This window comes from Triticum urartu, chromosome 2A (genome assembly GCF_056163025.1).
Source record: "Triticum urartu cultivar PI428250 chromosome 2A, HENAU_Tu73, whole genome shotgun sequence".
In the NCBI taxonomy this organism is placed as follows: domain Eukaryota; kingdom Viridiplantae; phylum Streptophyta; class Magnoliopsida; order Poales; family Poaceae; genus Triticum; species Triticum urartu.
In genome coordinates, this window is record NC_141874.1 from 682251704 (window position 1) to 682276123 (window position 24420).

At 54.3% G+C, this 24420-nt stretch overlaps 1 protein-coding gene and 1 pseudogene across 2 annotated transcripts; both read left to right on the plus strand.

Annotated features, from left to right (window-relative positions):
• The first annotated feature begins 16466 nt into the window (after window positions 1–16466).
• Window positions 16467–20619, plus strand: LOC125534065 (putative L-type lectin-domain containing receptor kinase S.5 pseudogene; annotated as a pseudogene). The gene is made up of 2 exons (XR_015617381.1): window positions 16467–17015; window positions 17443–20619. The product of XR_015617381.1 is annotated as a putative L-type lectin-domain containing receptor kinase S.5 pseudogene (transcript).
• A 120-nt stretch (window positions 20620–20739) lies between these two features.
• LOC147986700 (putative L-type lectin-domain containing receptor kinase S.5) lies at window positions 20740–24174 on the plus strand. The gene is made up of 2 exons (XM_087542118.1): window positions 20740–23039; window positions 23951–24174. Exons 1-2 carry the CDS (start codon window positions 22301–22303, stop codon window positions 24172–24174), a joined length of 963 nt encoding a protein of 320 aa, XP_087398244.1. The 5' UTR covers window positions 20740–22300.
• The last annotated feature ends 246 nt before the right edge of the window (window positions 24175–24420 follow it).

Here is a 24420-nt window from a genome sequence, read left to right on the forward strand (position 1 = left end):
CTGCCTTCGTGGAGCGCCGGGTGCTCCCGCTCCAAGGCCGGCCTCACATGATCTGCCAGATGAGCGGCCGCTTCGACCCGTTCCGGCTTAGCACCAAGGAGATGCCCCACGCCGAGGTGTCGTACATGGTAAACTATATCTCCAACTGCAAGCTCACCGAGTAGTGGCAGTATGGCAAGGAGCCGTACTCTCGCACCAATCCTCCGCCTACAGTAAGTTTCTCTCCTTTTCTTCTTTCCTTGTTGCCGGGTTCATGATGGCCGACTCCTGACCAGTCGGCTTGTTTTTGGCAAAACCCCATGCTTCCGCCAGCAACCGGGGCTGCGGGGGTGGAACGCCAGTTTCTCCCCGACCGCACGATGGACGACATAGACGATCCGGACCTGGGGGCGGCCGCCATGGAAGACGACGTCACGGGGGAAGGTGGCGAGGTAGGCGGCACTGGGCTCGGGGTCGCCTTCGAGGATTGGCTGGATGATGATGAGGCCGAAGTTGTTCTGTGCCATCAGCCGGCACCCGATCATCAAGGCGCGGGCCCATCCGCCGCACCGGCTGCTCGTGGCGGCGCGCACAAACGCCGGGCCATGTCGACCCACTTTGGCAGTTGGTCAAAGAAGCCCAAGAGTGCCGTGGCGGCGACCAAGCGGGATGAGGCGGCCGCGAAGGCGGCCCGCTTCCGAAGGGTGGTGAAGCAGCCGCAGTCGGTTTCAGCGTAAGTGTTATTTTTCTTACGCCTTTCTTTTTCTTCTTCGGTTGATATTCTTCTAAGCCTTCTTCTTGACTTGTCAAACAGGGCCGCACTTTCTCTTGAAGGGGCCCCTGCCGCCTCCGTAGTTGGACCCGCGGGAGGGTCCTCAAGCTCCCGCCGTGTGGATCCCCACGTCGATCTCCTAGAGGCGACAGAGCGAAACGCGCGGGAAGCGCGGGAGGAGCAGGAGGCGGAGGAGCGGAAGGCGGCTCAGGAGGCGAGGGAGAAGTCGGCGGAGGCGCGGGCCGACATGGCTGCCAAGGCCCAGGCGGAGGCCGCAGCCGTGGAGAAGGAGGTGGAGGCCCAGCGGAACCAGCCTTCGTTGCTCATCATCCCCCTTCACGCCGCGGCTGCCGACATTCCAGTGCCCCCGGCGAAGGAGACCAGCCGCGGCCTGCCGGCGAAGGGGAAGGAGACGGAACCGACACCGCCGACTGGAAAGGGCCAAGGAAGTCGGCCTGATGCGCCGCCCGCACAGCTGGCTGGAGGCGAACCGACTGTGGGAGGGGATCTTGTGGTCTCATCGCCGTCTCATCGGCGCGCGGGGGAGGCGACTTCAGCGCCGGACCCGCAAAAAACTGCGGGCGCCAGCTCGTCGGCCCAGGACCTGGAAGCGGCCAGCGATAGCTCCTTTGGGTGGACGCTGGGCGGTGGGACGGCCGTGCTGAACGTGGCGGCGCAGGACGTCCGGAACCGGCTTCAGGCCCAAGCTACCGTGCTGAAGCAGTACACTCAGGAGTTTCTCATGACGTGAGCGGCTATTCGGGTGAGTCCTTCTGCTCTTCGTTGATTGCTCCTGATTTCTTCCGTGGGGGCGCGTCAGCGCACCCACTGGGTGTAGTCCCCGAGTTCCGAGTCGGCTGCTGAGAAGGCGGCTTGTAACTTCTTGGTAGACTCTGATTGCCGTCTTGTTCTTACTTGTATCACTTATGTTATCTGCAGGAGTATCATAACCTCCGCGCGGCTGCCTTCAACTCCCAGGCCCAGGAGTTGAATTAGAAAACCACCGATCTGACCGAGAGCCGGAGTAAGTGCTTCATCTTTTGTCTCAAGTGGGGGCGCGTCAACGCACCCACTGGGTGTAGTCCCCGAGATTCGGGTCGACTGCTGAGCAGTCGGGTCAGATCTTTTCCTGACGACTTCTTTCTTCATATCTGCAGGGGCCAATGCTACCTTGAGGAGCCAGCTAAGAGGAGCCCAGACCGCCCTTCGCACCAAGGAGGCCGAGTGCGCCGCCCTGGCTCAGGAGCGTGACCGCCTGGCCAATAAGCTGGCCGACCAGGAGGAGAGCCATAAGGCAGCCCTGAAGGCGGCGCAGGACAGCGAGGCCGCCCTTAAACCCGAATACGAGACCGAGGTGGCGAACTGGGCCGAGGCGAGGCAGGCGCTGAGTCAAGGCTACAGCCGGGTAGAAGACTTAATCAACGGTGGGCCGCCTTCTTCATCGTTTCTTTGCCTGCCTCTTATTATCTGGTTCGTCTTTTGACTTTGTGCTACTGCTTTCTTCTTTGTGCAGATTACTTTCCCAGTTACTCTACTGCTGCCACCCAAGCCATCGAGGCCTACCGCGACGCGCGACGGCAGGCGGGGGCCGAGGTCGCACCGGGTGTCAGCCGGTCACTTGAGGAGCAGCTTCTGGCGCTTCAAGCCCGCCAGCAGCCGGCCCACCGCATGCTCCGCCGTCTTCAGCGCGCCGGGGCGCAAGTGCTGGCCACCCTCTGGCCCGGCAAGGTGATCCCGCACACCCCAAGTCGGACTGCCGACTGGCTGGAGGTCGCAGTCGGCTGCTTCGAGGCTTGGAAGGCGTCAGTAGCTCGGTCCGGCGCTGGGCGGGCACTGGAGTTCGTCCGAGCTTGGTATCCTGGGCTGAACTTGGACCAGCTGAGCACCTGGCGGCAGGAGGCTGACGAGGAGCTAGATGCGGTGCGGCCGGCTATCGTCCAGCGCGCCTCGGCGATCGCCGAGTACACCGACACCAGCGCCTTTGCCCCTGAGGTGGATGATGCCGGTGTCGCTTAGCCGGAGGAGTGGTTCGGGCTGAACCTGGCAGAAGGTGAGGACTCGGCGGAGGAGATTGCTTCCAATGATGAGGGCGAAGGAGAAGAGGTAGAGGATGGTGAAGACGTTGTGCCAGACGGTGAAGCGACCAGCCCGCCTCAGCCTGATCGTTCCTCCAGCAACGATGCCGGGACTCGCCAGCCGGTCACTCCTCCAGCCGGCACTGCCGACTCCACCAACCTGCCCAACTCGCCCGTCGTTCCCTTGGCCTGAACCGCCGTCCTTGCTTTCCTGCTTGTTACTCTTTTGAACAATCTTTAAATTTGCACAGTTCCACCCACTAGGGGTGTATTCAGACTATGTTAAATACTGGCCTTTCGAAGGTCTTTTGTGCACATATTATGCATGTGTTTGGCTTCCGTTCATGTTTGCTTTTCATCATTTTAGCTTTTTCCTTTGCCGCCTTTCCTTGGCCGCCACCTTCCCAGCCGGACAGCTGCTCTGCAGTCTGTGGCTGGAGAAGGACTTGGTCATTTTGGGAAGGCAAGTACTCGAGCTTTCTTAGATTGCAGCAAGGTGAATGGGAAGCCGGCCAGGCGGCTGCTCTGGTAGCCGGTTGGCGGGGCGGGAGGCCGGCTTGCGTTATATAAGTTCGTTGGTCCTTAGCCGTTTTTCGTGTGGGCATCCTTTCCTGCCCTTGGCTCATGCCAGTCGGACAGTCGATTCTTCCAGCTGCGACTTTTGGCAAGAGGGGGCTTGGGTGCCGGCACACTACTTGTCTGACTGCAGGCAGAACTTTATATATAACTTAAGGCGGCGAGTCCCCGGGCCGATTGGTCAGGCCCGGTGCCGGACGAAAAAACAAATGTAGTAACATATTCATAGGCATGATACCCATCATTCATAGATAAAAGAGGGTAGTCCCTGAGTGCTCCTCAGGGGACCCTTTGTCTCGTACTTAGTACAAAAGTTAGCGTGATACATACTGCTTTTTAACTATAAAATCTTCGGAGGAGATTGGCGTTCCATGGTCGTTTTGACTCCTTGCCGGAATCATCTCTCTTGCGTGCCTTCGGCTTCTGCGCGTCGATTAGGTAGTAGGAGTCGTTGCCTAAAGCTCTGCTAATGACGAAGGGGCCCTTCCAAGGGGCCGAGAGCTTGTGCTGGCCGGCTGTTCGCTGGATCAGCCGGAGCACAAGATCGCCCTCTTGGAAGGATCTTGGCTTGACCTTCCGGTTGTGGTAGCGGCGTAGACCCTGCTGATAGATGGCAGACCAGCTGAGGGCTAACAGCCAGCCCTCTTCCAGCAGGTCGACGCCGTCTTCATGTGCTTCCTTGGCCTCCGCCTCCGTGTACATGGTGACCCGAGGTGAGTCGAACTCGATGCCAGTTGGGATGACAGCCTCGGCACCATATACGGGGAAGAAAGGGGTGAAGCCAGTTGACTTGTTTGGGGTAGTGCGCAAACTCCAGAGGACGGCCGGCAGCTCATCGAGCCAACAGCCGGCCGAACGCTCCAGTGGCACGACCAGTCGGGGCTTGATGCCGGAGAGGATGAGGCCGTTTGCTCACTCGACGTAGCCATTTGACTGCGGGTGGGCAACGGATGCTAGGTCTAGCCGGATTCCGTGTGTTGCACGGAAACGTGCCAGTGCTCCCTTTGCAAAATTTGTGCCATTGTCGGTGATGATGCTATGCGGCACGCCGTACCGGGTTGTAATATCTGCGATGAAAGTGACGGCAGTCGGCCCATTCAGCTTCTTGATCGGCTTTGCTTCAATCCACTTGGTAAATTTGTCCACGGCGACGAGCAGGTGTGTCATGCCGCCGCGTGCCGTCTTGAATGGGCCGACCATGTCCAGCCCCCAGACGGCAAAAGGCCAGGTGAGGGGGATGGTCTTGAGTGCAGAAGCCGGCAGGTGTTTCTTGGAACTGAAAACTTGGCACCCTTTGCAGTGTTTGACTAGCTCCTTGGCGTCATCCAAAGCAGTCAGCCAGAAGAATCCATGGCGGAAAGCTTTGGCGACGAGTGATCGTGAGGCCGCGTGGTGGCCGCATTCGCCTTGGTGGATGTCCTTGAGGATTGCTATGCCCTTCTCTGGATCGACGCAGCGCTGGAAGACTCCAGTGATGCTCTGCCTAACAAGCTCTCGGTTGACTATTGTGTATGCTCCAGCTCGGCATTGAACTTGTCTTGCCGAGATCTCGTCGGTTGGCAACTCTCTGTTTACTAAGAAGTTGAGGATGGGTTGGGCCCATGATGGAGCTGTGACTTCTTCTATTGTCAGAACTGCTACTGTGACCAGGGCGGGTGGGCTGGGTGGTGATGAGTTCGAGTCGGTCACCGCCTGTTGTGTCGATGCAGTCCCCGGGCCGGCTGAAGTAGCCCCCGGGGCAAGTTCCGAAGTCCCCAGGCCGGGTGCGACTATGGCAGTCCCCGGGCCGCCTGTCAATGTCCCCGAGCCGCCTGCTTGGTTCCCCAAGTCAGATCCGACTGCTTCGGGGTCAGGCGGCACGAAGATGGAATCAGATTCTGGAGACGGCTTGAGGAGGCGGTGGAGAGAAACGCCGGCTGGTATAGCTTGCCGGGTGGAGCCTACTCGTGCCAGGGCACCTGCTTGCATGTTGTCGGCACGTGGTACATGAAGGAACTCGCATCCTTCAAAATATCCACTGATTTGCTGAACGAGGAAGCGGTAGCTCGCCATGTTCGCGTCCTTGGCGGCCCAGTCGCCAGATGACTACTGGACCACCAAATCCGAGTCGCCATAGCACAGGATCCGGCGGATGCCGAGCTCCTTGGCTAGCCGGAGCCCGTGTATGAGCGCCTCGTACTCGGCCACATTGTTGGAGGCGGCAAAATGAATTTGCAATGTGTACTTGAGCTTGTCGCCCTTGGGAGAGGTGAGGATGATGCCGGCTCCCAAGCCGGTGTGCATCTTGGACACATGGAAGTGCATCCGCCAATGAGTGGAGTCGGGGGCCGATGGCAGATACTGGGTTTCGGCCCAGTCGACGAGAAAGTCGGCCAGTGCTTGGGACTTAATGGTGGTGCGGGGCTGGTAGAAGATCATGTAGGGAGCTAGCTCGATGGCCCATTTTGCCACCCGGCCGGAAGCATCTCGGCTGCCTATGATCTCGGCGAGCGGGGCAGTACATACGACCGTGATGGGGTGCTCTTGAAAATAGGGCTTGAGCTTCTTGGCAGCGAAGTACACACCGTAGCACATCTTCTGGTAGTGTGGGTAGTTCTGCTTCGAGGTGGATAACACTTTGCTTAAATAATACACCGGCCTCTGGACCAGTTGAGCTCGGCCTTCTTCTGGGCGCTGGACCACGATAACTGTGCTGACCACCCGGCTAGTACCGGCAATGTAAAGGACCATGGGCTCTTTTTCAGTCAGAGCCGCCAAGACAGGCGGCGTGGTCAGCATCTTCTTTAGCTCGTGGAAAGCTTGGTCTGCTTGGTCGTTCCACTCAAAATGAGTGGACTTCTTCATGAGTCGGTAGAGGGGGAGAGCTTTCTCCCCGAGCCGGCTGATGAAGCGGTTTAGGGAAGCCAAGCATCCGGTGAACTTCTGGACGTCTCGCAGCTTGGTGGGAATCTCCATTCTCTCTATGGCCTTGATCTTCATCGGGTTGCATTCGATGCTGCGTTCGGAGACCAGGAAGCCTAGAAGCTGGTCGGCTGGTACTCCGAACATGCATTTCTCGGGGTTGAGCTTGATCTGAAACTGGCGTAAGTTTTCAAATGTCTCTCTGAGGTCTTCCAGCAAGGTGCCGCGCTTCTCCGTCTTCACCACAATATCATCCAAATAAACATGGGCATTTCTGCCGAGCTGCTTGAGGAGGCATTTCTGCATGAACGCTGAAAAGTGGCACCGGCATTTCTCAAACCGAATGTCATAGTCAGGTAGCAGAATGCTCCGAATGGTGTGATGAAGGTGGTCTTCAAGCGGTCGGCTGGGTCCAACTTTATCTGGTGGTAGCCTGAGTAGGCATCCAAGAAGCTCAACAGCTTGCATCCGGCTGTGGAGTCTATTACTTGATCGATCCTTGGCAAGGCGAAGCGATCTTTGGGGCGGGCCTTGTTGAGGCTAGTGTAGTCTATACACATGTGCCACTTGTTATTTTTCTTCAGCACGAGGACCGGGTTGGCAAGCCACTCTGAAAAGAAAACTTCCATAATGAATCCGGCTGCCAGAAGACGGGCTATCTCTTCTCCTACAATCCTTCTCTTCTCTTCTGATAGTCGACGGAGGGGCTGTTTGACTGGTTTTGCACCTTCTCGGACATGTAGCTTGTGCTCGGCGAATTCCTTCGGAACACCCGGCATGTCCTTGGGGGACCATGCGAAGATGTCCCAATTCTCACGGAGGAAATCAGCGAGCTCGCCTTCCTATTTGTTGTCCAGGTTTGCCCCGATGGTGGCAAACCTTTCTGGGTGCTCCGGGTCCAGAGGTACCTTCTTTGTTTCTTTGGCCGGCTGGAAAGAACCTTGGGCATCACACTCCTTGGGGTTGGGGGACAGGGCCGACTGCTTGCCGGCCATGGCCACGACTCGGTCCAGTATCTTCTTCTCTTCAGCAATCACGAGGGACTCGTCCAGCCGGCTGCTGGCTGCCGCACACTTGGAGGATTTCTTGTAGTCTCCGGCTATGGTGATGATGCCCTTGGAACTCGGTATCTTCATCTTGAGGTAGGCATAGTGGGGTACAGCCATGAACTTGGCCAGAGCAGGTCGGCCAAGCAACGCGTGGTAAGGGATCTCCAGATCCACTACCTCAAACCACACCACCTCTCGACGAAAATGATCCTTGTCCCCGAAGAGGACATCTATCTTGATCTTGCCGATTGGGGAGCAGGACAGGCCGGGTACGATGCCATGGAACACAGTCCGACTAGGCATGAGCTCCTTTGTCTTGATGCTCAGCTTCTCCATGATGTCACGGTATAGGATGTTGATGCTGCTCCCACCATCTATCAGCACGTGGGAGAAAAGAGCGGCTCGCCTTTCTGTTGCGAGGGTGGCATCCAAAACCAATGTGTAAGAGCCAGGAGACGGCATCACCTCTGGGTGATCAGTCCAGCTCCAGCTGATAGGCCTTTCTAACCAGTGCATGAACTCGGAGTTGTTGGGGGAAACCGCATTGACTTCTTGGTGTTGTCGGCGCCGGCTACGCCGATCTTCTGGTAGGCTCGTAAAGACGACGTAGGCGGCATGCTCGTCGGGGAACTCGTCTTGAACAGCCCCGACTGCCGGTCGAGCCACCGGCTGCGGAGGGGCCGGAGGCGGCTGACCAGCAGGCGGAGGCGGTGCTATCCCCTCGCCCTTGGAGATCCGCGTGATCCAGTGGCATTTTTCGGGTTGTGTGGTTTGAAGGCTTCGCGCCGTTGTGAAACTTGCAGGGGGCATCAAGTGCTTGCTCGTAGGAGAAAGCCGGCCTGCTGTCCCTCTGCTTCTTGGGCGTGGGCCGCCCTTCTGGTTCTTCGTCTTCGACTATGGCCACCTGCCGACTGGTGGAAAGCGGTGGGCGAGCCTTGCGCTTGTGGTCGTTCTGGTACGGCGTCGGCTGGAGTCTCCTGCCGGCGTCTTGGGACTCGGAGCGAGTACCTTCCCGGAGGCGTCTACTCGGAGCTCGGTCTTCATTGAGGAATCGGCCATGGCGTATTTATCAGCTATGATCAGCAGCTCATCGAGGAGGGTGCCTTCTCGGCACCCGGCGGTGAAGTACTCTATAGCTTGAACCTCGTGCACCCCTTCGCAAGAGTTGCGGAGCTCGGCCCAACGCTTGAGGTAGTCGTGAGTTGATTCACTGGGCCCTTGCACACACAAGGAGAGCTGTCGGGGCTTAGGAGCCCGCTTGTAGGTTCTGGTGAAGTTGCAGATGAAGGCTTCTGTGAAGTCCAGCCAGCTATTGACGCTGTAAGGCTTGAGGCTGTTGAGCCAGGTGCGCGGCGTGCCTTGGAGCATGAGGGGAACATACTTCGCGGCAACGCGCCTGTTGACGTTCGCAATGCTAACCGCAATGGAGTAGTCGATCAACCAGTCTTCCGGCTTCACGGAGCCGTTGTACTTGGGCATGTCTCTTGGGAGCGAGAACCCTTTAGGAAGGGTTCGTCGTGGATGCGGGGGCCAAAGCAGGGCGGGCCGACATCATCTTCTTTTTCCAGAGCCAGGGATCGCGCTAGGCGGTCGATCCGGTGGCGGGCGTCATTCTCGCCGACTCCTTCACGGCGACCTAGTTGGCCGCTGAGAGTCGGATGCGTGACAGGCGGCTGAGTAGGATACCTCTCCCTACGAGGCAGAGGAGGAGGCGGATTGCCCCACCATTCCACAGCTCGAGGGCGGCCTTCTGCGTCACGCTCGATGGAGATTCGAGTCCGGCTGCGGCTGGCAGCCGGCTCCTTTTCTTTCCTTGCGCGGGTCTTGCCCGCCGTCGGCGTTCGGGACGTCGCGCCATGCTCTCGGCGTGGGTGAGGACTTTCGGCGCGGACAGCGACTTCATGCCACTCTGTGGCCGCGTCGATAAGCTGTTGGATGCGTCTGGTCATGTAGGGGAGCTCGTCGGCCCTCAGTCCATCCAACTCGTCTACGACCGCCTGGGCGGCGCGTAGGTTCTCGAGAGGCGTGGCATAGACTGGGCGATCTGCTCCCAGCGTGCCAGCGATAGCTGCACCGTGTTTCTTGATGATACCGACGCGGCTCAGCCCGTCGGGAGGCGGCGTGCCGAAGGCGGCGCGGTCGACTTCGTGTTGGTGAGCCTCGATGAGGCGTCTCATGGAGGCTAGCTTCTGTCCCTCCGCAACGAGGGCGAGGCGGCGCGCCTCCGGTGTCTGGGCGTCGGCGCCAGCCGAGATGGGGGCGGACAAGTCGTGCAGCGCCGCCTGGAGGGCGTCGTGGATGTTTTCGCCAGAGGCGGCGCTGTGGCTGATGACCAGTACCTCGATGGTGGCGCTGCCGCTGCTGTCGGCTCAAGGAAGAGGGTCATTGATGATTACCACGGTTTAGAGGAAGGCGTCAAGCGATGCCGTGTCAGAATCGACAAGCATCGGGTCGGTGGAGCCAACCGACTCCAAGTCCGCGGCAAGCTCGCCGGAGACATGGAGTTGGTCGAGGAGGCTGACGTGGTGGCTTTCGGGGCAGCCTGTGCCCGCGTCGGATGCGGGCTCGTCAGAGATGCGAGCCTCGCCAAGAAGATCGGCGAGGCAGCTCACCGCGCATGCGTCAGCGACGCCTTGCAGCGCATCGGGGCAAGCGCCATCGGGCGAGCCGGGCTGGCTACGCACGCTGGGGAGGAAGAGGGTTCCCGTCCAAAGCAGGTCTCCGGACGACGGTGCACCTGGCCCCACGGTGGGCGCCAAATGTCGGGTGATTGGTGCGAAATATGCCAATGGGTGGCTTATCATTGTGGGAGCCAATAAAACGCCATTGGTGCCTGGAAACGGGATAAGGCGAAGACATGCACGCCGGCGGATCTTACCCAACTTCAGGGCTCTCGGTGGAGATAACACCCCTACTGCTGCTCTGCGGGGTCTCCGCATGGTCACTAGATTGACAAGTAGTTACAAGAGGCTCCTTGAGCTGTTTGGTGAAAGGGTGAGGAAGGGCAAGGCTAGCCCGCTTCTCTTGATGAGGTGTCTGGAACTATCGAAAGGGGGATCCCTCTTCATGGGCGCCCTGGGGGTTTATATAGGCCTACCCCCCAGGGGTACAACGGTAATCCGGCTGGGCATGGGCCCCAGCCGTCTGTGTCTATGCTTGCCGGCTTCTCCGCCGACCGATGGGGCCCACCGACTGGTGGACCCCGCCGGCCGCCGGCCTTCTGGTCGACAGGTCGGTCCCACCACTCGGGAATCTTGTCGGGGGCTGGTTACTATTGCCTTGCCCCTAGTGACGAGGGCTTCGTCGTGGTAAGCATGGCTACAGTGCCGCCGCTGGGCGGCTTATCACTATAGCCTTGCCTCGTCTTATCTCCTTAATGAGGCACCTCCTTCGAGGGAGAGAGCTGGCCGGCTATTGGGAGCCGGCCATACCCCAGGCCGACTGCAGGAGGCCCGGCCGCCTTTGGGTGTCTCCCTGACCGAGGGGACCCGCCACCCACGGGTCATACTAACTGCTCGCCATGGGTCACGTCATGATTAACATGGCAACAGTGTGCCGGACGGGTGATGGCCGCCCTGTACGATGTACTGTGGCCGTGCGTGCTCCAGGATTCGGGGGTGGCAGGCTTCACTGTAGCCACGCCCCATCTCGTCGCCGTTAGGTGGGCGCAGACTCTGAGGGCATGATCTTGGCCGCCTGCTGAGGAGTCGGCTCCTTAGAGTCGGCCTTCTCGTGGCCGGCTTCTTGGAGTCGGCCTTCTCGTGGTTTTGTTTCTCAAGGATTTTAGGGCAGGGCCGCCCTTGCGCAGCCGGCCTGAGAGGTAGCCAGCTGGGGGAAGGCGGCCCCACGTCTTGGACGCTTGGAGGCTCAATCAGCCTATAATTTTTCTTGAAGAACCAGGGGATGCCGGCTAGGCTACTCGTGGTCATTTACTCCGATAAGAGGCGACTGCGTTGACTTCTTGGTGCTGTCGGCGCTGACTGCGCCGGTCTTCTGGTTGGCTCGTAAAGACGATGTAGGCGTCATGTTCGTTGGGGAACTCGTCTTGAACAGCCCTGACTGCTGGTCGAGCGGCCGGCTGCGGAGGGGCCGGAGGCGGCGCTATCCCCTCGCCCTTGGAGATCCGCGTGAGCCAGTGGCATTTTCGGGTTGTGTGGTTTGAAGGCTTCGCGCCACTGTGGAATTTGCAGGGGCGTCGAGTGCTTGCCCGTAGGAGAAAGCCGGCATGCTCGTCGGGGAACTCGTCTTGAACAGCCCCGACTGCCGGTCGAGCCGCCGGCTACGGAGGGGCCGGAGGCGGCTGACCAGCAGGCGGAGGCGGTGCTATCCCCTCGCCCTTGGAGATCCGCGTGAGCCAGTGGCATTTTCGGGTTGTGTGGTTTGAAGGCTTCGCGCCGTTGTGAAACTTGCAGGGGGCATCAAGTGCTTGCTCGTAGGAGAAAGCCGGCTGCCAAGCCGGCCTGCTATCCCTCTGCTTCTTGGGCGTGGGCCGCCCTTCGGGTTGTTCGTCTTCGACTGTGGCCACCTGCCGACTGGTGGACGGTGGCATGGGGCCTTGCGCTTGTGGTCGTTATGGTGCGGGCGTCGGTTGGAGTCTCCGGCCGGCGTCTTGGGACTCGGAGCAAGCACCTTCCCAGAGGCGTCTACTCGGAGCTCGGTCTTCATCAAGAAATCGGCCGTGGCGTATTTATCAGCTATGACCAGCAGCTCGTCGAGGGTAGTCGGCTCGTCGCAGAGGAGTCGGTGCTTGAGGAGGGTGCCTTCTCGGCACCCGGCGGTGAAGTACTCTATAGCTTGAACCTCGTGCACCCCTTCACAGGAGTTGCGGAGCTCAGCCCAACGCGTGAGGTAGTCGCGAGTTGATTCACTGGGCCCTTGCACACACAAGGAGAGCTGTCGGGGCTTAGTAGCCCGCTTGTAGGTGCTGCTGAAGTTGCGGATGAAGGCTTCTGTGAAGTCCAGCCAGCTGTTGACGCTGTAAGGCTTGAGGCTGTTGAGCCAAGTACGCGCCGTGCCTTGGAGCATGAGGGGAACATACTTCACGGTGACGCGCCTGTTGCCGTTCGCGATGCTAACCGCAGTGGAGTAGTCGATCAACCAGTCTTCCGGCTTCACGGAGCCGTTGTACTTGGGCGTGTCTCTTGGGAGCGAGAACCCCTTAGGGAAGGGTTCGTCGCGGATGCGGGGGCCAAAGCAGGGCGGGCCGACATCATCTTCTTCTTCCAGAGCTAGGGATCGCGCTAGGCGGTCGATCCGGTGGCGGGCGTCATTCTCGCCGACTCCTTTGCGGCAGCCCAGTCGGCCGCTGAGAGTCGGATGCGTGACAGGCGGCGGAGTAGGATATCTCTCCCCATGAGGCGGAGGAGGAGGCGGATCGCCCCGCCATTCCACAGCTCGAGGGCGGCCTTCTGCGTCACGCTCGATGGAGATTCGAGTCCGGCTGCGGCTGGCAGCCGGCTCCTTTTCTTTCCTTGCACGGGTGTTGCCCATTGTCGGCGTTCGGGACGTCGCACCGTGCTCTCGGCACGGGGGAGGACTTTTGGCGCGGACACCGGCTTCATGCCTCTCTGTGGCAGCGTCGATAAGCTGCTGGATGCGTCTGGTCATGTAGGGGAGCTCGTCGGCCCTCAGTCTGTCCAGCTCGTCTACGGTCGCCTGGGCGGCGCGTAGGTTCTCGAGAGGCGTGGCATAGACTGGGCGATCTGCTCCCAGCGCGCCGGCAATAGCCGCACCGCGTTTCTTGATGATACCAACGCGGCTCAGCCCGTCGGGAGGCGGCGTGCCGAAGGCGGCTCGGTCGACTTCGCGCTGGTGAGCCTCGATGAGGCGTCTCATGGAGGCTAGCTTCTGGCCCTCCGCAACGAGGGTGAGGCGACGCCTCCAGTGTGTGGGCGTCGGCGTCAACCGGGATGGGGGCAGACAAGTCATGCAGCGCCACCTGTAGGGCGCCGTGGGCATTTTCGCCAGAGGCGGCGCCGTTGCTGATAACCAGTACCTCGGTGATGGCGCTGCCGCTGCTGTCGGCTCGAGGAAGAGGGTCGTTGATGATTACCACGTTGGAGGGGAAGGCGTCAAGCGATGCGTGTCAGAATCAACAAGCATCGGGTCGGTGGAGCCAACCGACTCCAAGTCCGTGGTAAGCTCGCCGGAGACGTGGAGTTGGTCGAGGAGGCTGACGAGGTGGCTTTCGGGGCAGCCTGTGCCCGCGTCGGATGTGGGCTCATCGGAGATGCGAGCCTCGCCAAGAAGATCGGCGAGGCAGCTCGCCGCGCATGCGTCAGCGACGCCTTGCAGCACATCGGGGCAAGCGCCATCGGGCGAGCCGGGCTGGCTACGCACGCTGGGGAGGAAGAGGGTTCCCGTCCAGAGCAGGTCTCCGGACGACGGTGCACCTGGCCCCACGGTGGGCGCCAAATGTCGGGTGGTTGGTGCGACATATGCCAACGGGTGGCTTATCATTGTGGGAGCCAATAAAACATCGCCGGTGCCTGGAAACGGGATAAGGCGAAGACATGCACGCCGGCGGATCTTACCCAGCTTCAGGGCTCTTCGTGGAGATAACACCCCTACTGCTGCTCCACGGGGTCTCCGCATGGTCACTAGATTGACAAGTAGCTACAAGAGGCTCCTTGAGCTGTTTGGTGAAAGGATGAGGAAGGGCAAGGCTAGCCCGCTTCTCTTGATGAGGTGTCTGGAACTATCGAAAGGGGGATCCCTCTGCATGGGCGCCCTGGGGGGTTTATATAGGCCTACCCCCAGGGGGACAACGGTAATTTGGCTGGGCGTGGGCCCCAGCCGTCAGCGTCTACGCTCGCCGGCTTCTCTGCCGATAGATGGGGCCTGCCGACTGGTGGACCCCGCCGGCTGCCGGCCTTCTGGTCGACAGGTCGGTCCCACCGCTCAGGAGTCTTGTCGGAGGCTGGTTAGTATTGCCTTGCCCCTAGTGACGAGGGCTTCGTCGTGGTAAGCATGGCTACAGTACCGCCGCTGGGCGGCTCATCACTGTAGCCCTACCTTGTCTTATCTCCTTAATGAGGCACCTCCTTCGAGAGAGAGAGCTGGCCGGCTATTGGGAGCCGGCCATATCCCAGGCCGACTGCGGGAGGCCTGGCCGCCTTTGGGTGTCTCCCTGACTGAGGGGGCCCGCCACCCACGGGTCGTACTGACTGCTCGCCGTGGGTGATGTCGTGATCAACATGGCAACAGTGCCGCGCCAAACGGGTGATGGCCGCCCTGTACGACGTACTGTGGCCGTGCACGTCCCGGAATTCGGGGGTGGCAGGCTTCACTGTAGCCATGCCCCATCTCGTCGCCGTTAGGTGGGCACAAACTCCGTGGGCACGATCTTGGCCGCCTGCTGAGGGGCCGGCTCCTTGGAGTCGGCCTTCTCATGGCCGGCTTCTTCGAGTCGGCCTTCTCGTGGTTTTGTTTCTCAAGGATTTTTAGGGCATGGCCGCCTTTACGCCGCCGGCCTGAGAGGTAGCCAGCTGGGGGAAGGCGGCCCCACGTCTTGGACGCTTGGAGGCTCAATTGGCCTATAATTTTTCTGAAGAACCAGGGGAAGCCGGCTAGGCTACCCGTGGTCATTTACTCCGACATTCGGCTACTCCATGTCGACGAGCACGCGTGTGCATGACCATAAAGGAGAGCAAGCCGGAGCCGCGCTCTTTGAGACCCTACACTGGGAGAAGGGATATACGTTTTTTGGGGAACGTCCTAACGATTGTTCACTTCCATCCGTCTACATCCATGACTTCAACTTTCCCAACCGTGTCATGGGCGACAAGAGTGATGCCACAAAGAAGGCTTCAAATGCTTCTTTTGTCGTCACCGTACCACTGACCTTTCCGAAGGGTATGATTTGTTCATTCCATTTTTATGACCATGTGCTTGCAGTACTTGTTATGTTAATCGATATGCATGTTCGTACACACTCGCATGATTAACCTACAAACATGAGATTAATATTGTTAACACTGTCATCATGACCCCCCCCCCCCAATCCCCAAAAAAACACGGTCATCATGATTTTGTATCATAATTAAATTAATTAAAAATAATAATATTTCCAGCAATTACTCTGATGAGTCGCCTCGCTTACCGAAATGATTATAGGAGATGAGGGCTGCTATTGGAGAAGAGGGAAATTGGCTGACTAGGACGCGACTTCTTGCCTGTGTTTAGGGTTGCCAATCGCGCGCCATGGATGACAAGAGTGATGCCACGAAGAAGGCTCTGGATGCTTCTTTTGTCGTCACTTACCTTTCCGAAGGGTATGATTTGTTCATCCCATTTTTATGATCCATGCGCTTGCAGTACTTTGTTATGTTAATTGATATACATGTGTGTACGCACTCGCATGATTAACTTACAATATGAGATTAGTTAAGGCTAGTCATAGTTGTGGTAACTTAGGTAGTAACTTAACACATCCCAAAACAATTTTGCTTATGTGGCAAGTATTTAATAAAGAAATGAGTGTTTGTGATAACATAATATGTTACTGTAACATAGCGTTTTTTGAGGCAAAATGAGTCTATGAGCTAATAAATGAAGCAATCTATGACACTACTATTATGTTACTTTGCATTATGAAGGTAGTAACTTAGTCTAGTGTCATATGTATGACACTAGTATAAGTTACTCCCCACTATGACCAGCCTAACACTGTCATTGTGACCCCTCCTCCCTCCCTTTAAAAAATTGTCATCATGATTTAATCATAATTAAAAATTAATTGAAGTTTTAATAATGTTTTCAACAATTACTCTCATGAGTCTCGATTGCCGAAATGCTATGAGGGCGCGGCTATTGGAGACGAGGGGAATCGACTGACTAGGGCGTGACTTCTTGCCTGCGTTTAGGGTTGTTGATCGCCTCTCCCTCCTGTGAAGAAACCGATTTTTGTTACTTACCATTTATTTGATAAATTGAGAGTTTTTAGTAGAATTTGATAAATCGAGGTAATTTGTCTCCGATTTACAAAAACAAAAAACATCATATCTGACCCTTGTGGGCTCATTTGCATAGCCTGCCTAATGCGCATAGGCCACAGCCCACCTCAATCGGAGAAGCGAATCTAAGAAACCTAACCCCTCTCAGCCGCACCAAGGGTCTCTCCTCTCACTCTTGCTCGAGCTCAGGCGGCTGGCGGCCGGGACGGAGGACAGAGGGAAGTACTTCTCCTTCTTCCTTATTTCTCATACCGAAATTCTTGATTGAAGACTGGAGAACTATAAACTGATTGTTTCTTTTTCCGGCCAATGTCTTTGCAAATGTAGAGCAAAAAAAAAAGCGAGGAAAATGTGAAGCAATTTGAAATGAAGAGGAACCGAGACATCCTTCCAGTTTCGGGGAACCAAGATGGGAAGCAAATCCACAAAGATCCGCTGAAGGGGAGACAAGAGGAAGTGAAAATCAGTTGGCTTTGGCTGTTGCTTCGACTTCAATTCCATCTGAGAATGCACCACCTCGGCCTCGACCCCAACTGCAAAGTGAAACACAAGGAAAATGGCAGTAAGAAAATGGCCTGTGATGCTGAGCTTCTTCCACATGATCCTGGCAAAAGGATATCTATCGCGATGCATTCTATGAATTATCAAGGAGCTCCACAGAAGGTCCATGCTCAAAGGGCCATGTCAACCCTATCACCATTATTTTCTGGTAAGCAAAGCATGAGTTAAATAAGGCCAGCTTCAGTGTTAATTTGTGATTTTGTACGATAAGTGCAATTGGATTGAATACAGTTTTTATACAGATGCCGCATTTTTTGCCTGTTATTTGTTCAAAACTAAGTGGAAAATTGCGAGGGCTGAATGTTCTGCTAGAGGGTACACAGAATAGATATGACTTGTTTGAAAGTCATGTGGTTGGTATAACAGGTGTCCATAGTTGGGCTTAAGGGAAATACAACTACAGTAGTTTATTAGACCTAGAACATCAATTTCTCAAGTCAATTCTAATCCTTGACTTGCAAGTTTAAGCGATCTAATCAGATCAAACTCCTTGTGATCCCACAAAGCCACAATAAGTACAGGCTTGGTGTGAGCAATCATACTGAAACTTTTCTTTTTTGAATGCAATACCATAGGGGAAGCCCGCCGGTGTATATCCTACAAAATTAAGGGGAACTTACAGACTGTACATACCGGAGTTGGGTAAAGAAAGTAAAGAAAAAAATTACAGGAACAGAGATTGTAACCAGTCAAGGAGATGTTGAACAAAAGCTGCCTTGACCCTAAAGCGATGGATGTGCAAATCATTTTGGAAACTTCTTATTTGCAGTCACTTCAAATTTTGCCTGTGGTACACTTGTAAGTTGCAACAACTCTGAAGACAAGTTCTACATTGATGAAGCATCTTCAATAAAGAATTGTTAGATTCTATCCAAGTTCTTCAGGGCTGGCATTATCAAGTTGTCACTAATCACTATTCTACTTGTTCAACAGCCTTGTTGTTCCTCACAGACACTCCTCTTTTAACCTGGTATGCTTGTAGTTGTAACAGTTCCAAAGACAAGTTCTACATCGATGAGGCATCTTCAATGAAGAATCGCTAGATGAAAAGAAATTTCTTTGCAAACTCTTCAGGGCTGGCACTATCAAAGTTGTCACTAATCAGTTGCTTGTACCCACAGTGTTTTTTTTATGTTAATGTCATTGTTCTACTTGTCCAAGAGCCTCGTTATTCTTCCCGGACACCCATCTTTTGTTCTGTCTCTAGTAAAAAAAAGGAAGATGACCGCGTAGTCAAATATATTACACGTAAGTAAAATTTCTCCAAACATTTTGCCTGCACAGATTATTAATTTAACAATCAAAAACTTTTCTACAGCTGCAGAAATATCACTGCTGGCGGTATCTGACGAGTCCCATTGACTTTGTGTCCAAGTAGTTGTCAGTTCCTCCCCTCCTCTGCATTGAAAAGCAAAGTATGCGGATGATATGAACTGGCATCTTCCTCTTTCTTGACAAGGTTGCAGGAAGCTATAGGAACCATTTAGCCATGACAATACCTAACACCAACAGCATGTTGAGTTTTTCCTGTATGGTGTCTGCAGCTATTGTCATCCTAGGCAGAACCTGCAGTTGCTTGCACTTCACTTTCCCCAGTTTCAACCCAGGCAACAGGGATGATTTCAGCTTCAGCCCAGGCTCAGCAATCTCAAACAATTCCCTGCAAATCACGCCGAACGCCGGGAACATGAGCCACCGGTCGGGAAGAGTGGTCTACGCAAGGGAAACCCTCAAGCTGTGGAATAGCAAGCGTACAGCGCTCACGTCGTTCAGGACAGAGTTCGTGCTCAACATCCTCCCGCAGAACGGGACTGCCGGAGAAGGTATGGCCTTCATGCTCACAAACAATCCATCCTTGCCCAGCGACAGCAGCGGCCAGTGGCTGGGCATATGCAACAGCCAGAGAGATGGCGCCAAGACAAACCGAGTAGTTGCCGTCGAATTCGACACCAGGCAGAGCTATGCGGATGAATTTGACGGCAACCATTTTGGCTTCGACTTCAACAGCATCAAATCTTTTCGGCAATACCCGCTCAGTAATCAGTCCATCATCCTCGCAAGTGGATCTGATGTATGGGTCAGTATGGCATACAATGGTACAACAGGATTGTTTGGAGTAGATCTAGTCCAGCACAGCACAATAGGAGGGCAGCTTAAATCCAGCGGAAGTTTGATTGTTAATCTATCACACTATCTGGCAGACGACATATATCTGGTGTTTGCAGGTTCCACGGGCGATTTCACCCAACTGAATCAGATAAAGTCCTGGAACTTCACCACAGTAGAAAATGATGCCACAGTCGGAATAAGAGTTGGAATAAAGGTGTTCTTGGCTATTGCTGCTTTGGTTATATTTTCTACCTGTTTGGTTGGTGTGTTCTTCATGTGGAGAAGGTTGACACGTCAGAGAAGGCTCGCCAACCGCAACCTGGAGAAGATGATCGACGCACATGGTCCGGTCAAATTTAAGCTCAGGGAGCTGAGGCGTGCGACTGCCAACTTCAGTCCTACACGTAAGCTCGGCAGAGGCGGCTCTGGCACCGTTTACCTCGGCCACATCAATAGGATGAACTTGGAGGTGGCCGTGAAGCGGGTGTCAATGGGCAACGCCGATTCCAACCGAGGAGAGCAGGAGTTCGTCGCGGAGGTGAACACGATCAGCAAGCTGTCCCACCGCAACCTCGTCAAGTTGATCGGCTGGTGCCACGAGGGATCCGAGCTGCTCCTGGTGTACGAGTACTTTCCCATGGGCAGCCTGGACAAGCTCTTGTATGCCAGTGCCAGAGAGAGCAACTCGTCGTCGGAGATTAGCGCTCTTGAGCTCACATGGGATCGGCGGTACAAGATCATCTGTGGGGTGGCATCGGCGCTGGACTACCTGCACCACGGGAGCAGCAAGAGGGTCCTGCACAGGGACGTCAAGCCCAGCAATGTGATGCTCGACGAGGACTACAACGCGCGGGTGGGCGACTTCGGGCTTGCCCGCGTCATCCAGTACGACGGGATCACACACCACTCCACGCAGGCGGTGGCCGGCACTCGCGGCTACATGGCCTACGAGTGCTTCTTCACTGGCCGTGCCAGCCTCGACACGGATGTGTACGCGTTCGGTGTCTTCATCATGGAGGTGGTCAGCGGGAGGAGCCCCAGCAGCGCCGTGAAGTACGAGTACATGCACGACAGCGACCACCGTGGCATGGAGGATTACTCGAGCGACGGGCACCCCTTGACGATGCACATCGTGGACTGGACTTGGAGTCTATACGGCGAGGGGAAGGCCTTGCATGCTGCCGACCGGTTGCTCGACGGCGAGTTCGAGCAGACGCAGGTGGACTGTGCGGTGAGGCTAGCGTTGGCGTGCTGCCACCCGAACCCGAGGGAGAGGCCGTCCATAAGAACGGTGGTGCAGGTGTTGATCGATGGTGCCCCGGTGCCGGAGCCGCCGGTTAATAAGCCTGCTTTTGTTTGGCCTCCGGGAGGCAATCAGCGGGAAATTGAGCTGCCGGACGTCGGGTTGCTGTTCACCGGAGGGGCTAGGCAGCAGAACAGTTTCTGCTCCATGACCTCCACTTCCCTCACGGCGAGGTGACAGGTGAGCATCGTGGATATAGTTTTCAAGAAGCTGTTCAGAGAAGATACCTAGCACGATGACCTCCACATGATCCCGGCAAAAGGATACCAAGGCCCATACCAACTCTGTCACCATTTTCTTTTTGGTAAGGAAAATATCAATCGAAAAAACGCTTCTTCAATGTTAGTTGGTACCATTAGTGCAATCAGATTGAATGTAGTTTTTACAAGGATTCCACATTTTTGCTTTTGTCTGTTATGTGTTCAAAAAGAAGGGGAGAATTGCAAGGGCTGAAAGTTCTGCTAGAGGATATACAAAATGAAATTGATTTGACTTCTTCGAAAGTCATGTGGGCGGTATAGCAAGTGGTCATAATTGGGCCCAAAAGAAATCTTTTACGGTGATTAAGGAGTTACAATACTTACTTTAATGCAAGTAAAACTTGTAGTTTGTTAAACCCATAACATCAATTCCTCAAGTTTTAATTCTCCACCTATTAGTCTAAGTGACCTAATCAGATCCAACTCCTTGGAGTCCCACAAAGCTACAGTAAGTCATAAACATATGAAGAAAGGTACTACAATGGCGGCCGAGGTAAATAACAGCAGATCACTGACTCATAGAAAAGCGACGTTCAGGCAGGTTTGTCAGCTTGGTTTTACGGTGAGAAGCGAGCTCTTTAAGATCACAAATTCCCGGCAGTAAGACGGTGGACAGGTGAGAAAAATTATTTGACTTTCGTTGATTCCATTTTCTATCCGTGCTTCTTCCATTTAGGATACATATGGCTTGGTCTGACCAATAGTACTCTTAACTTCTTATTTCTAGTCACTTCAAATTTTCTACAGGAATTACAATGCACTTCAATCCGTTCCACTTTTGATTTTACAGATGGAGAACGGAGAAGGGAGACTTAATTTGGCCTCATGTTGTATAGCTTAGCATGAAAAACTCTGGTCCAATGTGATCTTCCATGTTAAGCGCTAGATCAAGACATTATATGAGGATAATTCAAAATACGCACACTAGAGATAGCATTTAAGCAAACTAGATTACTCCAAGAAATTGTAATCATAGAGAAACTTTCCCTTTTCTGGGGATAACTTGCAAATATTTGAATTGACAATGCCTTTGTTCTTTGATTGTAACAGCTCCATAGACAAGTTCTACATTGACTAGGCATCTTCAATAGATAATTATTAGATGAAAGAAATTTCGGCCCAGGTTGTTCAGGGCTGGCACTATCAAGTTGGCACCAATTTATTTCTTGTACCCTCAGTGTTTTTTATGTTAATGTGACTGTTTTACTTGTTCAACAGCCTCGCTGTTCCACACAGACAACACTCTTTTAATCTGGTACCACTTATAAGTTGTAACAGCCGCAAAGACTAGTTCTACATTCATGAGGTATCTTCAATAAATAATTGTTAGATGGAAGAAATTTCTATCCAAGTTCCTCAGGGATCAGTTTCCTGTACCATCTTAGTGTTTTTCTTATGTTATTAATGTCACTGTTCTACTTGTTCAACAGCCTCGTTGTTCCTCCCAGCTGACACCCTTCTTTTAATCTGTCTCTAGAGAAGAAAAGGGGATGATCACCTAGTCAAATATATTACTGGTGAGTAGCATATTGCTGAACATTTTGCACAGATTATTAATTTAACAATTGGCAACTTTTCTGCAGCTGCATAGATAGTATTGGCCGATGTACCTGACAAGTCCCATTGACCATGTCTCTTCCAAGTATTTGTCAACTGCTCCCCGGCCTCGTCCATATTGAAAAGCGAAGTACGCGGATCATATGAACTGGTATCTTCCTCTTCTCTGAGAAGGTTGCAGGAAGCTACAGGAACCATTTAGCCATGACAAAGCCCAATACCAGCAGCCTGTCGAGCTTCTTCTGCATAGCTTGTGCAGCTGTTGTCATCCTAGGCAGAACCTGCAGCTGCTTGCAGTTCACATACCCCAACTTCAATGCAAGCAACAGGGATGATTTCAGCTTCAGCCCTGGCTCAGCAATCTCCAACAACTCCCTGCAGATCACGCCGAACGCCGGCAACATGACCCACCGGTCGGGGAGAGTGGTGTATGCCAAGGAGACAGATTTCATGCTCAACATCCTCCCACAGAACGGGACTGGAGAAGGTATGGCCTTTATGCTCACCAATAATCCGTCGTTGCCCAGCAACAGCAGTGGCCAGTGGCTGGGCGTGTGCAACAATCAGACAGACGGCGCCAAGACGAACCAATTAGTAGCCGTGGAATTTGACACGAGGAAGAGCTACCAGGATGACCTTGACGGCAACCATGTCGGACTCGACTTAAACAGCATCAAATCTGTTCAGCAACACCCACTCAGTAATCAGTCCATCGTCCTCTCAAGTGGGTCTGATGTATTGGTCGGGATCAAATACGATGGTGCATCACTGCTGTTTCAAGTAACTCTCGCTCAATACAGCACAAGTGGGCAGCATGTTTCCCTGTTAAGTCGGTACATTAACCTGTCACTAGTTCTACTGGACGACATATATCTGGTGTTTGCAGGTTCCACAAGCAACTTCACCACAAATGATATGGACCGAACCCCCTTGGCGAGATCCGGTCTGTTGTTGCGGCCCGACCTTTCACGACACTCCACCTTCAGCAGCAGTAGCCTCTCACCCGCGCACGCGATATGCACGAAAAATAGAGGGTTTGAACCTTACGGCCCAGCACGAGAAAATCAATCTCGACGATGATACTCACGCGCAAAAACAATTTCTACAAAGAAATCGCAACACAGAGATTTTCTAAAGATCCCTTTAAAACTTGATACAGGTGTTTATCCTTAAAAACACATCGTGTCTATTTTATCAAAAATAACCTGCATTTATATTGACCGTACTATGGCTATTTATACTAGTATAGCTGACCCTTTTAACTTCACCGACAAACAATAAAACTAGTGTACGTAAACAAGTCAAACTCTTATCTCTAATTAAACTGCCTTTTATATCTCGGCATATATGATAATCTGAGATGGACCCCAGCCCGTATCCTTTAATGAAAGCAAATCACGTACTAGCAACCTCCAAGTCTTGCCAGATTGAGGGACCTTCTTTTTACGTGGAAGTGGCAAGAATAAAAACAAATTCCTTTCTTTGATTTTATTGGCTGAGTCAAATAGATCACAGATCCTATACTCCAATGTATGTACGTAAGCTCCATTAGCTTTCCAAAATTTGGAGAGTGTTTCTGTTTCCTTGTCAGACCTTGCTTGATCAATGTTGCATGCAGATGTCACGTCTTGATTTACCTCTTCACCTTGCATGTAATTACTCTCCTTTAATACATGCATGTCCAGAGATTTCTCTTCCTTCTCGTTGGCGCAAAGATCAAACAAAACAATGTCCTGTTTTATTTTAACAGAAAATAATTCCTCTAACCCACTGACATGTGGTACTATTTTGCGATCATCAACGCTAACATCAGTTGCGGCCATATCAACAAATACGCACACTATGTGAATGTAGATCAAGTTGAGATGAAGAGGAACCGAGACATCTTCCATTTTGGGGGAGCCGAGATGGGAAGGCAAATCCACAAAGATCTGCTGAAGGAGAAACAAGAGGAGGAGGAAGAGGAGGAATGGAAGGAAGTGGAGATCAATTGGCTTCGAATTCAATTCCATCTGAGAATGCACCGCCTCATCCGCCGACCCCAACTACAAAGTGAGACACAAGGAAGACGGCCCTAGCAATTGCAGTAAGGAAATGTTCGACGATGCCAAGCTTCTTCCACATGATCCCAGCAAAAGGATACGTATCACGATGCATTCTATGATGGTCGAAACACCCCCCCCCCCCGGGGCGCCGTCCTCCCCAGTGCAGCTCGGGCGGCGACCCCTCCCCCCGGCCGAACCCCCCTCCCGCCGCCGCCAAAAGCTCCTGCCGGGCAAAGTCGGCTCAGATCTGGCGGCGGCGGGGCGTCGTTCTTAGCGCAG